The sequence below is a fragment of the Silurus aristotelis genome, assembly GCF_946808225.1.
Source record: "Silurus aristotelis genome assembly, chromosome: 22".
Taxonomy (NCBI): domain Eukaryota; kingdom Metazoa; phylum Chordata; class Actinopteri; order Siluriformes; family Siluridae; genus Silurus; species Silurus aristotelis.
The window spans coordinates 4497883-4512004 of record NC_139595.1 but is presented as its reverse complement, the minus strand read 5'-3'; the positions used below and the strand labels follow the sequence as shown (position 1 = coordinate 4512004).

Here is a 14122-nt window from a genome sequence, read left to right as displayed (position 1 = left end):
TAATCCAAAAGAACATGAACACAATCTAGTATTATTATGTGTATAATAAATTATTACTATCGTGCTAATAGTAATAATTTATTATACAAAAAGCACCGGGACTCCTCCCCTTCTGTCAAAAAACCCACAGAATCAACACAATCTAGTATTATTATGTGTATAATAAATTATTACTATCATGCTAATAGTAATAATATATTATACACATAATAATACTAGATTGTGTTGATCCTGTGGGTTTTCTGACTGTTTTAAGCATTAAGTGCATCTGGGAGCATTTCTGAGTAATTATACCATTTCATAAACAAACGAATACATAAACAATACTCTCATAAGCCAAAGGTTTTCTAATTATTTAAACCCTTAACAGTGTCTCCATGAACCTTCCTGGACCAATGGACCCATGGATGGATGGATGGATGGATGGATGAAGTGATAAATGGATGGACTGGTGGAGGGATAGAATGATGGACATAGTGATGGATGGATGGATGGATGGATGGATGGATGGATGGATGTCACAGAGCAGCAGGATGTAAAAAGTGAGAAATGATGTTTGTGTTTGTCGCCCCCTTGTGGTCAATATGTGTGTGTGTGTGTGTGTGTGTGTGTGTGTGTGTGTGTGTGTGTGTGTGTGTGTGTGTGTGTGTGTGTGTGTGTGTGTGTGTGTGTGTGTGTGTGTGTGAGCACCGGGACTCCTCCCCTTCTGCAGAGCAGAGAGCTCTCGCTTCCTGCGGTCAGCTCTATGTGACAGCCAGCACTGGCGCATTGTCTTTTTCACCCCCCCATTTCATTTTATTTTTTCACCCCACTCGTTGCATTGGACACCTGATACGAGGACAGCTTTTTGCGTCGTTTTCCTCTCGGACGTAAGGGTCGCTGCTGGTTTTCTCCATCATGGGCAACAGGGACGATGAATACGATTTCTTGTTCAAAGGTAAATTCTGGGGAGCCGCATTTCTCCCGCACGGGGGGGGGGGGTGGTAGTGGTGGGGGGTGTCACTGCTTCATAATCGCTCTTTTGTTTTCTAGCCAATAAAATATCTGTTAAACCGGGCTAGACTGTCCTTTGATTTTTTTTACCCGGGGTCTACATCCTGATCGCTCTTTAGCCACAAAAACAGAGGCTTGTCATCGCTACATTCTGCATTAACGCCCGCAGCAACATCGATCAATAGGCGTCGAGATCGATGTGCAAAACATCTGGATTTACTTTGTTTTCCCAAACAGTAAGAGAGAGAGAGAGAGAGAGAGAGAGAGAGAGAGAGAGAGAGAGTGTGTGTGTGTGTGTGTGTGTGCGCGCGTGCAGGATGGAAATGCCAGGCCCTTATGTAGCCTATATAACACTAAATAACAAAATAGCTGCGCGTCGCAAAGTGAACAGTGTGGATTTCTTGCTCCACACTGTGACCTGTATAGAGATCTGAAAATCACATGTTTATTGTTATGTAGTAGATCGAGATCTGCCTATTCAGTGTGTTTTTTTTTCTTCACCAATGCGCATTTGCATTTCGAAAAATAGACAACGTGTGACCTATTAATGTCTGTGTCCTTAATGTTAGTGATGAATAGAGCAGAATACATTTAGATGTTTCATTCCTGCATGCATGAGAGGCCGGAAATCCTCGAAAGAGCTCCAGATTGCTGTGGATGGTCTTGTCGGATTGTCACGTTCTTAAAGGACAAAAGCTCCGTGTTATAAAAACGTCACTTAATATTTGATCATATTCAGGATTAAAAGGGAGGAAGCGAAGATTAAAAAATATATAAATAAATCCACTGTATTATTCAGTCTGGATATCAATCCGAGACTTAAGGACGCAGGAATTCGCTGACTCGGTGCTTTCCGGTCGTTTTTTTTTTTTTTTTTTTTTTTTTTTTTTTACAGTTGTTCTTATCGGAGACTCGGGAGTCGGAAAGAGCAACCTGCTGTCACGCTTCACCCGCAACGAGTTCAACCTGGAGAGTAAAAGCACCATCGGGGTGGAGTTCGCGACCCGCAGCATCCAGGTGGACGGCAAGACGATAAAGGCGCAGATTTGGGACACAGCCGGACAGGAGCGCTACCGGGCCATAACCTCAGCGTGAGTCCACCATCAGCTACCCAGCAGGTTTTAACAGGCCTAGAGTGTCTTTATTCTACATATGTAATGACCTGAATGTAGATTCATCAGGTTATAAACATTTACAGCATTTGGAAGACGCTCTTAAAATTACCTTACTTGCATGTATCTACTGAGCAGCTTATTGGGTTTAGGGCCTTCCTCAGGGGCCCATGAGTGGTTGCTTGGTGCAGCTGGGATTTGAACTAGCAACCTTTGGAGCCAATGCCTTAATCACTAATCTACTACCTCCCCTGTAAATGCATACACTAACTGTAGTATCAGTATCTTCCAGTATCTTCCAGTATCTGCTCTTGGGCTGGTCTCATTTTTTTTTCCAGCCAAGTGTCTAAAAATCCCCTCCAACCATAAAACCTGTCCAACCAGACCAACTAGTGATATGCTAGCGTCTACAGGGCAAGACAAGCCCCCAGACGTCTCCCAAATTTCATTAATGCTCAACAGTTTACTGTCAACCTATTGCTTCTACCAAAAGGAATTTATTTATGGTTTCATTACAAATTCAGATTTTGGAAACCCCAACAAACAATCTGTTTTATTTCGTGTTTCCGTAACACATTGGATTAGGATTTAGAATGCTCCACACACAGCCTCTATTGTACAGTAGACATGATCTGGTTTCAAATGGTTGATGTATACAGTGCACTGTGTACAGCTTATTGTATTTCTATAATGCTAAATGTTTCCCTTAGTGGTATAGAACATGAGGAGGCTGTATAGCAAGTATGTTAAAATGTTTTTTTGGTACATCACAATCATATGACCACTAGTCACTTAAGGCCTTTTATTCATTTACTTCAGGGATTCAATTACAGCTGAATTTGTGGGGGTTTTTTATAGTTAAAATTTTTACTTTCGGTGGTTAAACCTCTAAATGATGATAAAGCACAAAAGAAAAGTATAGTTAGATTAGTAGCTTAGTCGTTTAGGCATTAAACTTTGGATCAGAAAGTCACAAGTTTGAATCCCAGCACCACCAAGCTGCCACTGCTGGGCCCTTGAGCAAGGCCCTTAACCCTCAAATACTCAGTTGTAAGCTGCTCTGGATAACGGCATCTGCCAAATGCCATGTAATTGTAATGTAAATGGATCAAGTAAATTAAACTGTCACTAAGACCTACAGAGCCTTACAGCAAAGTGTTACCAATAAATCCAACAAAATATGGTAATGCACAATGAGGAAGAAAAACACACCTGCAAGCTGTTTAGCTGTTGTTCTTGGTTAACATTAGCTTGTTCACTTATCCAGTGAATGATCTAAGGTACATTTTTGAGCAATCCGCTACATTTTCTGTTCACATAAATGCAGCACAAGTAGCATGCAATCCAGATAGCAGTGGTGTACTGGAAGTATTCAGTACTCATTTTATATGTAGAATATATGAAATTCAATTTTGGGCAAAGTCGTCAGCCTGCAAAAACTGATGTGGTTCCGAGTAAATTGCTTTCAAATGGGAAAGCGTCTGGGTTTTATTTACTGGTTCCAACAACATGGGAGTTATTATTACTTGAATTCTCAACATATAAGATATCAAGTCTTGGATCTGGACCTTTTAGAATGGCATAACTTAAATTTCAGTTGTACAGCCGGAAAAAGTTTTGTCAGCTTTCTTGTTTTTGCAACCAAAATGAATACAAAATTATATATATTTTTCTAATTTTTTATTGTTGAAAACACATATTAACCAAAAAAGAGCAAAATTTGCTTCAGTTATCAGATGTAGGTATTAACTAAAGGAATGCATTGTACAATTTTAAAATGGAAGCTGTTCCTTAGAGTTGTGTAAAACTGAAATACATTGTCTTTATTATTATTCTCAGAGTCTAGGGCTGTTCTTGTAGAGTCTGTCATCATGATTTATTACAGTGAACAGTGAAATGGAAGATTCCATAAAAATTGTATGAGAGATTTTGCACTTCTATTTAATGATTGTACTGTAGCTCAGCTTTCCAAAACATGCAATTTAACGATACAAAGCTTGTGTAGAGCTGATCGACGTGCTTAATGTTCCATGCAGCTACTATCGAGGTGCAGTCGGCGCTCTGTTGGTGTACGACATCGCCAAACATTTGACATACGAGAATGTGGAGCGCTGGTTGAAGGAGCTGAGGGACCATGCCGACAACAACATTGTCATTATGCTGGTGGGCAACAAGAGTGACCTGCGCCACCTGAGGGCTGTGCCAACCGATGAGGCCCGGGCTTTTGCAGGTACTTAAAGAATGAATGAGGCAAAGAATAGGAATGAAGCTGCTTAAAGAAACTCGGTTTATGTTATCTGAGAGGAAAATTTGGTGTTATTAGGAAAACCTATCCATATGCAGATTCAAGCCATCGGAGGTGTATTGTGTTTGAGGCATCTTTAATTTATTATTTGATGGAGGAAAAACACCCTTGTATGCACCAGGTTGGAAAATGTAGATTCCACTTGTTTTGAAATAGGCTTTAGACAGAATTACAATGATAACTCTCCCATTAACACTGCTGTTTAATGGGCCTTAGATATTCTCATGTTCTCAAGTTTAGCTTTTAGAAATATCTGCATGCATGGACTAGTCCAGGCCTCCAGGATAAGCAAATTTATTTTCTGGGCTATTAGAATTTTTTCATTTTTGTCGTCGCCTGGTAGACAGAAATGTCTAATCTAACATCTTCTTGGAAGAAAAGAGGTTATTTTAACATCTAATGGTGACTTAGTGTGAAATGGGATGTTTAGAAAGCACATATAAAATGTATGATCACATGTCCACAACCATTGATCCAAAAAAGTTGGACTAAATGTTGGTTGGTGCCATTTTAAAGCAGTAGTGATATTCTTTATAGTAGTGATGTTCTTTTATAGTTATTTCTAATACAAAGAGTTAGACCAGAAAAGATAGGTGTAATTCAATGCATGTCATTTAGCGATAATATAAAAAGGTATGTAGGTGGAGGTTATATGATTACAACAGATGCTTACACCTTTTCTTCGTTGTTTCCAGAGAAGAATAACCTGTCATTTATCGAGACCTCGGCTCTGGATTCAACCAACGTAGAGGAGGCGTTCAAGAACATTTTAACAGGTACATCGTGCACATCAAACACAATGCTATGCTGTGCCAGAATATTACTCACACTCAGAAATCTGCGTCTGAGTATGGGATTAATAGTGCAACCCACAGCAGCAGTGATTCAGGTTTATATGAGGTCATTAAACGGCAGAAGTCTTGTGAGAGCAGTTTGATACGATATACATCGTGGTCTCGTCACTGAAGCATGCACAGGTCAATGTGCCATTTGAGCACATGAGCAAAGACACAGTGGCTTGAGGTTGTAAAATAAAACAGTAGCAAATCACAGGACGGTTTGTGTGTAACTGGTTTATGATGGTTTTTATGTGCAAGTTTCATGGTGCAGTAAATCAGAATTTGCTGCTGAGAAGCTGGGAGTATATATATATATATATATATATATATATATATATATATATATATATATATATATATATATATATATATATATATATATATATATAAGCTATGCACTTATTTTATGACAGCTGCAATGGCATACTTTGAAAGTCTTTCTAAATTGTTCATACGGTTCATTGTAGCAGTAGCTACGTAATTAGGATTAGGTGGATTTATCTGGTTCAGGATATATATTAGGATGTGTTTCAAATATAAGGAGTAATGAGGAAACCTTGATTTAGAGGTGGATTCTGTGGTATAAGTGCCATATTCTTAATTTTGAGGACTTGAGGTTACAGAGATACCAGCTTTATTCAGTTATTTACCTTAAAGCAGGTTATTCAGTAACTATTCTGAAGTATACAGTAACCACAATGACAAAAAGCAAGCATGTGTAGTTAGAACAAATTCTGGGATGTTAGGGGATTAAAATACCTGCATACTTGTGCAGGTTCAAATTATTGAATGATTCATTAATTATTAAGTTCAGTGGCATTCTACTGTCTGAATTCTGGCTTCTGCAGAAATAAAAAATGGCCACCTGCTACACCATTAAGTTCTATGTTCATTAAATAGGCATTTTTTTTTTTTTCTTTTTTACTTTTCTGGGTAAAACCACAGTTAGCACTTTCATACTTCTGTTCAAAGCAAGTAGACTGCTGAGTGGACCCAATATTGTGTATGATAGTACTGAGCTTCCCTGCTCTGTCTTGCAGAGATCTATCGCATCGTATCACAGAAGCAGATCGCGGATCGATCAGCTCATGATGAGTCTCCAGGAAACAACGTTGTGGACATCAGCGTGCCACCCACCACAGACGGGCAAAAGGGCAGCAAGCTGCAATGCTGCCAAAATCTGTAACCATGACAACCAACCATCAACCCCTTTAATCCCTCCACCTCACTACCCTCATCTACCATTTTCTCTCTACATATCGTGCTGGCGTTTGATTCATTTGTGTAATATATATATTTTTTCTTTTTGATAGCTTCTAAAGTCACGTATGCACACGTACCGAGACAGACACTCGTACACGTATTTCTGACATGAAATAAAATTTTACAGTACAAACTCTGGTGACGTGCATTTACTTAATGTGCTGGAAATAATAGTCTGGCTTAATGAACCAGCCTGCAGAGTTCTCCAGCATCTGGCAGGCCTAATGGAAGATTAAACTCATTCTGCAAGAGTTTATGGAGGTTGTTTATGTTACATTCATGAGGAGAAACAAAAATGTGACATTTGTCTCATGACAAAGGATCAGATCATCATTCATTCGATTATGTGACAAATTGATTAAGCACCAACATGCTTCATAACATTAATTTCTCAGTATGGAACAGAAATCCGGCTGCTGATTTGTTATTTGCACTAAAGTATTAGGATATAATATATATAAGTATAAATAATATCCTTTATTTTGTGTTATTTAGTGTGAATACCTTTGCAAGACATGAAATCTAAAACAGAAAATGACATGCTGAGAATTCATCTGTTTTGATCATTGTCGAAATTGAATGTCATTAGTGAGTTGTCAAAGTGAATTGTCAGTCAGTCAATAATAAAAATAAAATCTTCATGGGGGAAATTTCTGTCTGTTCCACTGCAGTACGTGTTACTATTAAGTCTACAAGTCTGGATTCATTTCTGGCCATTGTGTTGGAGCTACTCCTACATATTTACTAAAAAGCCTCAAACAGAACAGGACTATTTTCTTCACAAATCCCACCTGCAGGTTGAGCTACACTCGCTCAAAAGAGATTTGTGTTACATTGCATCAGATATAACCTGATTGTAAGAGCACATTGTAGTGTGTTTGGAATATATATTGAGTAGTCCACACTTGCTGCTGAGGACCTGGTATGTTTACTTGCCTGTATTTTCCTAAACAACCCAGAATAACATTTAAAAATGGTTGTACAACCCTTTTGAACATAACCAAACATAATTAAAACAGCCCTTTTTTTTCCAACACTCGAGCTCTTTCTTTTTTTAGCAAATCAGTATGCGTTGGCAAAACATTAGTCATAAACACAAATCTGCACATCACTTTGGGTGAACAGGAAACGTGACTGAATGAATCAGGGAACAAATTTTTATTTAAATCCTCTTGTTGAGTCACTTAAAAGCCTTAACTATTTCAACAACAGCATTTGGCAAACCCCTTCCTTATCCAGAGCGACTTATAATTATCTTATTCAAACAAGTAAGCAGTTGAGAGATAGGGGCCTTACTCAGAAGCCCAGCAGTGGTGGTGCTTGGATTTAGAAATCATGATCTTCTGATCAGAAGTCCAACATCTTCACTATGAGCTATCCAGCCCCAGATACTGACCAGGCATAACTTTATGACACTAAACCTTTATGACCAGTAAGTGAATAATAGTAATTATCTGTTCATCATGGCACCTGTGAGTAGGTGGGGTACATTAGACAACAAGTGGACATGTGATAAAAGCAGTAAAATGGGCAAGCGTAAGGATGTGAGCGAGTTTGACAAGGGGCAAATTGGGATGGCTAAACGACTGAGTCAGAGCATCTCCAAACCTGCAGCTTTTGTGTGGGGTTCAAGGTATGCAGTGGTCAGTATCTATCAAAAGTGGACCAATGAAGGAACAGTGGTGAACAGACAACAGCTGAAATTGCTGCAATGTTTTGGCAGCAGTTATGCCTGGTTGCTCTCTCTCTCTCTCTCTCTCTCTCTCTCTCTCTCTCTCTCTCTCTCTCTTTATATATATATATATATATATATATATATATATATATATATATATATATATATATATATATATATATATATATATATATTTTTTTTTTTTTTTTTTTTTAAAAGATAGATAGATAGATAGATAGATAGATAGATAGATAGATAGATAGATAGATAGATAGATAGATAGATAGATAGATAGATAGATAGATAGATAGGAGGAAAGAAAGAAAGAAAGAAAGAAAGAAAGAAAGAAAGAAAGAAAGAAAGAAAGAAAGAAAGAAAGAAAGAAAGAAAGAAAGAAAGAAAGAAAGAAAAAGAAATTTGTGTAATAATTTTATTGATCTATTGTAAAAAAGTGAATACATTTTGCTCGGTTGGTAAATGTGTAAAGAATTATGAACTGATTCAACAGACTCCTGTCCTGGAGTCTTACCATATTCACTGATCACAGTGGACCTTAAGCCTATTCAAGGATCAGCAAACCCTTGCGTGGGTTGAGGATTAATGTTTTGGAAAGTAGGAGAAGACAAGACACAGATACAGGAAGAACAGAGTTCATGGAATAGGCATCAAATCCGTTATGACTCTGACCAGGATAAAATAAAAAAGTGCATTCCTGATTTCTTTATACTGGGATAAAAACAAGAGTTTCATTTAATTTCAATTATAGACTACGACTGAAAAATAAATAGATATTAATTTATTCATTTCCACATTCAAAAAACAGAATGTTATCTGTTTCCTAATTGCCTGTAACCTGAATTTTTATTCTACAATCACAATCACACATCATTTCAGGGAAGAATAAACTGTTCACTTAGTTTTTATAATGAACTTTTCTATCAGATTCTTTGGCCTTTTCCTGTTAACTGTGTTGCATTTGTTTTATTTACTTTTTTTGGCTTGCTTAATAGTCCTCTTTAGACTCTGGAATTTCCTCTCTCCTGACACCTTCAGCTTTCCCCGCAGGTCAGTTATGGTGCTCTGCAGCCTGTTATCAATTCTATTATGCTCTCTAGTGCATTGCAAAAAAGCCGGTTTATTTCAGATTCAAGACATTTTTAAATGAACCCAAACTTGCAATGTTTCCTAATGAAAGATTTAAATGATTCTGTTGCACCATTCGGGAACCTATCCTCGAGTATCAGGCACTCATCTGTACATGTGTCACTGTGCATGCAGGAAGCTGTCCTGGTGCAAACCTGATCTAAATTTGTTCCCTAAATGTCTACAGTCAGGTTGACAAAATATTTATTACTGTTAAAAGAACAATTATCTAAGCTTTCCTGTTGACCCGACCTCCAGGCCCCACTTCTCCAAATGCCTGCAGCAATTTGAGTCTCAACCTTTCTGAAATGTGCAAGTCATTGTACATCATAGAGAGAGAGAGAGCGAGAGAGAGAGAGAGAGAGAGAGAGAGAGAGAGAGAGAGAGAGAGAGAGAGAGAGAGAGAGGGGGAGAGGGAGAGGGAGACAGAGAGTCAGATCCAGATGTTCGTGCGGAAAACAAAAACCTGTCTAAAAGGTTAGGTAAAACACAAAGCATTTGGTAAACAGACGACACACAAAACAAGTGATTTCAAATGCAAAACCAGTGAGTGAATTTCCAGTAAAAGTATCTTCAGGTTATTGAAGGGGAGTCCCTGCAGGTCAGCAACATCCAAAGACTATCGACCTGTTGATCCAGCTAAATAAATTACATTTATTTTACTGTTCACAAAGATACAGAGGACTGTTTTGTAAGAAGTATCATTCGCAAAGAAATCTGAGTTGTTTAGCAAGAAATTACAAGAAATTACAAACTATTACACTATAGGTTGCTGGGATTGACTCTTCAATCACAGTTTGTGTCTTTAAAGATGTGAAAACATTATTAGAACAGAAAGTAAACCACATACAGTTTATTAAATATTTGATTTTAGACATGGTTGGTGTAAATCCTTTAGGAAAATAACTGGACTGTAATTAGCACTGAATGAGATGGCAGTTTATCAAAGGGTCATTTTCAAAGACACATTTACACTTTTATCCAATATAATACTGTATAAAACTCACTGTATAAAAAGCTGTATAAAAAAATCAGACTATATAAAAATGGATTATACTGCAACACCAAATTAAGCATGAAGAAATGATTGATTTATATTCTATTTATATTCTATCATTTATTTTATCACACCCTGTCTATACACAAAGGTGAAATATGATAAAATATCCTTGAAGAAGACGATCTAAACCGAAACTAGTCCATGTCACTTTGTAGTGTCTGGAGTGACCTTGCTTACTGTCACCCTGATACCAGGACAGCTGCTGCCTGCTGCTAGTGCTAATGTAACAGACCTGAACACTGAGAGGACAATGTGTAAGAGAAACCATAGCTGTTTGCTTATCGCTAATAATAGGATTTATATGTGAGGAATACACCAAAACACAATAGTATGAGCGGGTACAGGTAAATATGAATCAACAGGGTGGTGAGAAATGTGTTAGTGTTGCAACCATGAAGGACATTTTCCTGTAACAGCAAGTCTTAATATGGTTTACTCCCTTTATATTACTCATGAACGTACTTGCTCATGAAAATTGATGTTGATGTGGAACATCAGCAAAAAATAAATAAATGTTAGTTAGTCCTTTTCCTTGTGGGAGTCATGCAGGCTTTTGGGTAATTCCTGTTCAAATCCCACACTTACTGCCCTGACTGTTTCCTTAAGATATGGGCCGAGACTCGGACTAATTGTGGAGAAGGGAATAAACTCAGCTCCAATCCACTGGAGGCTGCTGTTCCACCACAAACAAAACAGCAGGGGGCGATACAATTGAATTAAAATTAAGATTGAGTGGGTCCGAATTGTATGTGTGTGTGTGTGTGTGTGTGTGTGTGTGTGTGTGTGTGTGTGTGTGTGTGTGTGTGTGTGTGTGTGTGTGTGTGTGTGTGTGTGTGTGTGTGAGAGAACAAAATAGAAACCTGATCACTTAAAGCAGAAGGGTTATTATGTACTGTAAACAGACATCTATAGAGATGGGTGTGGGGATGTGAAGGCAGCTTGAGCTCAGTAGTCGGAGCTATGGCTAATCTCATTCGCTTTAGTTTAATTACAAAATCATTGTTTCTTGAATTGAGCTTGCTTTATTAAGAAACAGGGAAATACACCCAGTATCATACTGTTCCGGCCACGCACGCACGCACACACACACACACACACACACACACACACATACATACACACACAAACACCGAAACACATGCACCCAGTGGTTGGAGGTTTTCCATTAAAAACAGAGGTCAGGGTAAATCAGTGAAATGCAGGAGGGTGTGGGTTGTTTCACAGGAGAATAGATAAACAAAAATAAATAGTAAATAGAAGGTGTGTGTGTGTGGGGGGGGGGGGGGGGGTAAGAGAGACATCAGTTAAAGCTTTTAAATTAAAAACAAAATTATAAAGAATATTATTATATGATTATTAAAGTCCATGAACAAAAAATGTTTGCTGGTTTGAGGAGGTAAATATACATCACTCTAACCATTTGCTGGTGACTCTGTTACCAGTAGGTGAAAGTCTCACAGGCTTTTTTTTATCTGGAATTTCCTCTGTTAAAGCACACAGAAACTGGAAACAAAGGGCGCTGATAACAAGCAAATCCTAGGAGGCTGAATAAAAAAACATTAAACAAAATTAGTTTCGTGAGTAAATGCATTTAGGTGAGCAGGAAGGAAGTAGTTAATAAAAATCAGATTCCCCATTTTATTATAGATCACAGGGAGTACTGGTGTTCTTTGACTTGGGTCACTAGATAAAGTTGGTGTGAAACACGTTTTCTGCTGGATGAATCTTATTTGCCTGAGCTTTCAAACGTTCTGATGTTCGATTTGGACATGAACTAAAGCTTGTTGTACTTTTGAATTCAGTGGATATGGCATATTATTTGTGCCACTTTTGCAGGTGGAAGCATCTGGTTGATAAAAGAGATGAGTAGAATTGCCAGGGTGGTGTTGGTAACTCAAATACCCACTCATTATAGATTTGTTAAGTATCTCAAAACACACAAAACATCCTCGATGCAGATAGGTGGGTAGCAACAATAGAAGACATCATCCTTCACTCTTTTTAGACAAAAACACAAGATTAAAGTTGGCACCAAACCTGGACAGCTGAGGATGTCCTGATCCTTTTTCCCCTTCAGCTACTCAGTTTCATTTAATCTAAATAAGTAATGCAGGTTTACAGTTCATGTGTGTTTTATTTATTTATTTTTTCAAATTAATTTTGTGGTTCCTTGTGTTTCTCTGCAGCTTCGCTAATCCTCTGGAGGTCGCAAACGTTTCCTGGGTGAGTTTGTGGACTCGCGGAAGAAGGAGCAATGCAGTTACAAAGAGATGAATGAGAACATACAGAAGTTCAGATAGAAGGCCAGGTGGTGGGAAAAATCTGAGGCAATGCAACAGGCTAGGAGGAAATATGTGAGTTGACTCCCCTGACCTCACAGCTTCCTGCTTCCTGCAGACAACAGGAAGTGGGGACCAATTGCTGAGCAAGCCTCTCTATTGCTGCCTGAATAAATAAGTGTGAAAAGTCAGATAGAGTGTGAACTTTAAACAGGTTATGTAATAGAGATATGTGTAGATATTCCAAATAAAAGAAAACAGCATTTCATTAACTTCGGAAGTTTTCTGTCTACATCCAAAATGCCAGAATTTGTGTCCCCATTGTTTCTGGTGTATAAATGAAATTATAAATTCATGATTTCCTTTCTTAGTTGAATCAGTAGAATTGTATTTGAGTATTGAATCAGAAACAGTGAGGACACCAAATCTCTAGAAAAACTTCAAAAAGTGTGTAAAGTGAACTTCCTTTTTGAACATGCAAATGTGATTTTATGGGGCATGATTCCATGCAAAACAGCGAGTTTGTTACTTGTTATGAAAACCCGCCTTAGAAGATGTGCTGTCCTGAAGATTTCCTGTGATAACAAATCTTCATTTTTTGATACCATTAAAGCTCTACTTCAGAAGATAGCCAAAGTACCATGTGTACTAGCTGATCAATTGAGTATATTATTGTAAATTAATTTCATTCTCATTTAATTTCTTGATTCTGATTGGTCAGAAGGTGTTGTTTTTTTCTACAGCAGCATATCTGACAGTAGGTCCTGGTTCAAGACAAATAAAATGTTTATACTAATGTACTAATATTTATACATTATATTTTCTATAGTAATTAATACATTTGCTAGTAAGGGTATAAAGAATGATTATGTTTTCTATAAGCAGATATTATTTTTGAATTTATGGAAGGAGTCTTTAGTGTCAGCAGTTTGTAAGTGAGGAAATGATGTAGCTTTTACATTTTCCAGCATGGTATAGACTTCAGGATGGAGGACTTTGTAGGTTCTTGGTGACATGACTAGCTCATGACTAGCTGCATGTTTTTGTCTTAATCTTTTCAAAAGAGACATTTTTCAGGAGCTAATATTAATAGAAACTGGAATATTTGAACCTATATGTATCATGGACATTCCACATTAATGCATGTAGCTATAAGTAGAGAAATGTACAACCTCACTGCTGTAAAGATCACAATGGGTAAAAGGAGACAATATAGTGGACTAAAAATGGCTAAATAATGAAAATTCCTCACACAGTGAATGTTACACTATGATTGGGGAGGTGGTAGCTTAGTGTTTAAAGCATTGGTCTCTGGCTAAGAGGGTCTCAAGTTCAAATACCAGCACCACCAAGCTTGGACTGCTGGGTCCCTAAGCAAGGCCCTTAACTCTCAACTGCTCAGTTGTAAGTCTTCCTGGATAAGGGCGTCTGCAAATCGCCATAATTGAACAGT

General features: G+C 37.8%; 1 protein-coding gene across 1 annotated transcript; it reads left to right on the top strand.

The window, feature by feature from the left end:
* The first annotated feature begins 605 nt into the window (after positions 1–605).
* Positions 606–7548, top strand: LOC310717912 (ras-related protein Rab-11B). Its single transcript, XM_083526294.1, has 5 exons — positions 606–937; positions 1889–2084; positions 4142–4335; positions 5106–5186; positions 6290–7548. The coding sequence occupies exons 1-5, from the start codon at positions 898–900 to the stop codon at positions 6433–6435; spliced, it is 657 nt and encodes a 218-aa protein (XP_083382420.1). The 5' UTR covers positions 606–897; the 3' UTR covers positions 6436–7548.
* Positions 7549–14122: the final 6574 nt, after the last annotated feature.

Bases quoted from the DNA above. Each gene is read 5' to 3' on its own strand.
- LOC310717912 (XM_083526294.1), top strand. From the start codon at position 898: ATGGGCAACAGGGACGATGAATACGATTTCTTGTTCAAAG. The intron at 938-1,888 runs GTAAATTCTGGG...TTTTTTTTACAG, and splicing joins ATACGATTTCTTGTTCAAAG to TTGTTCTTATCGGAGACTCG. The intron at 5,187-6,289 runs GTACATCGTGCA...TCTGTCTTGCAG, and splicing joins GTTCAAGAACATTTTAACAG to AGATCTATCGCATCGTATCA.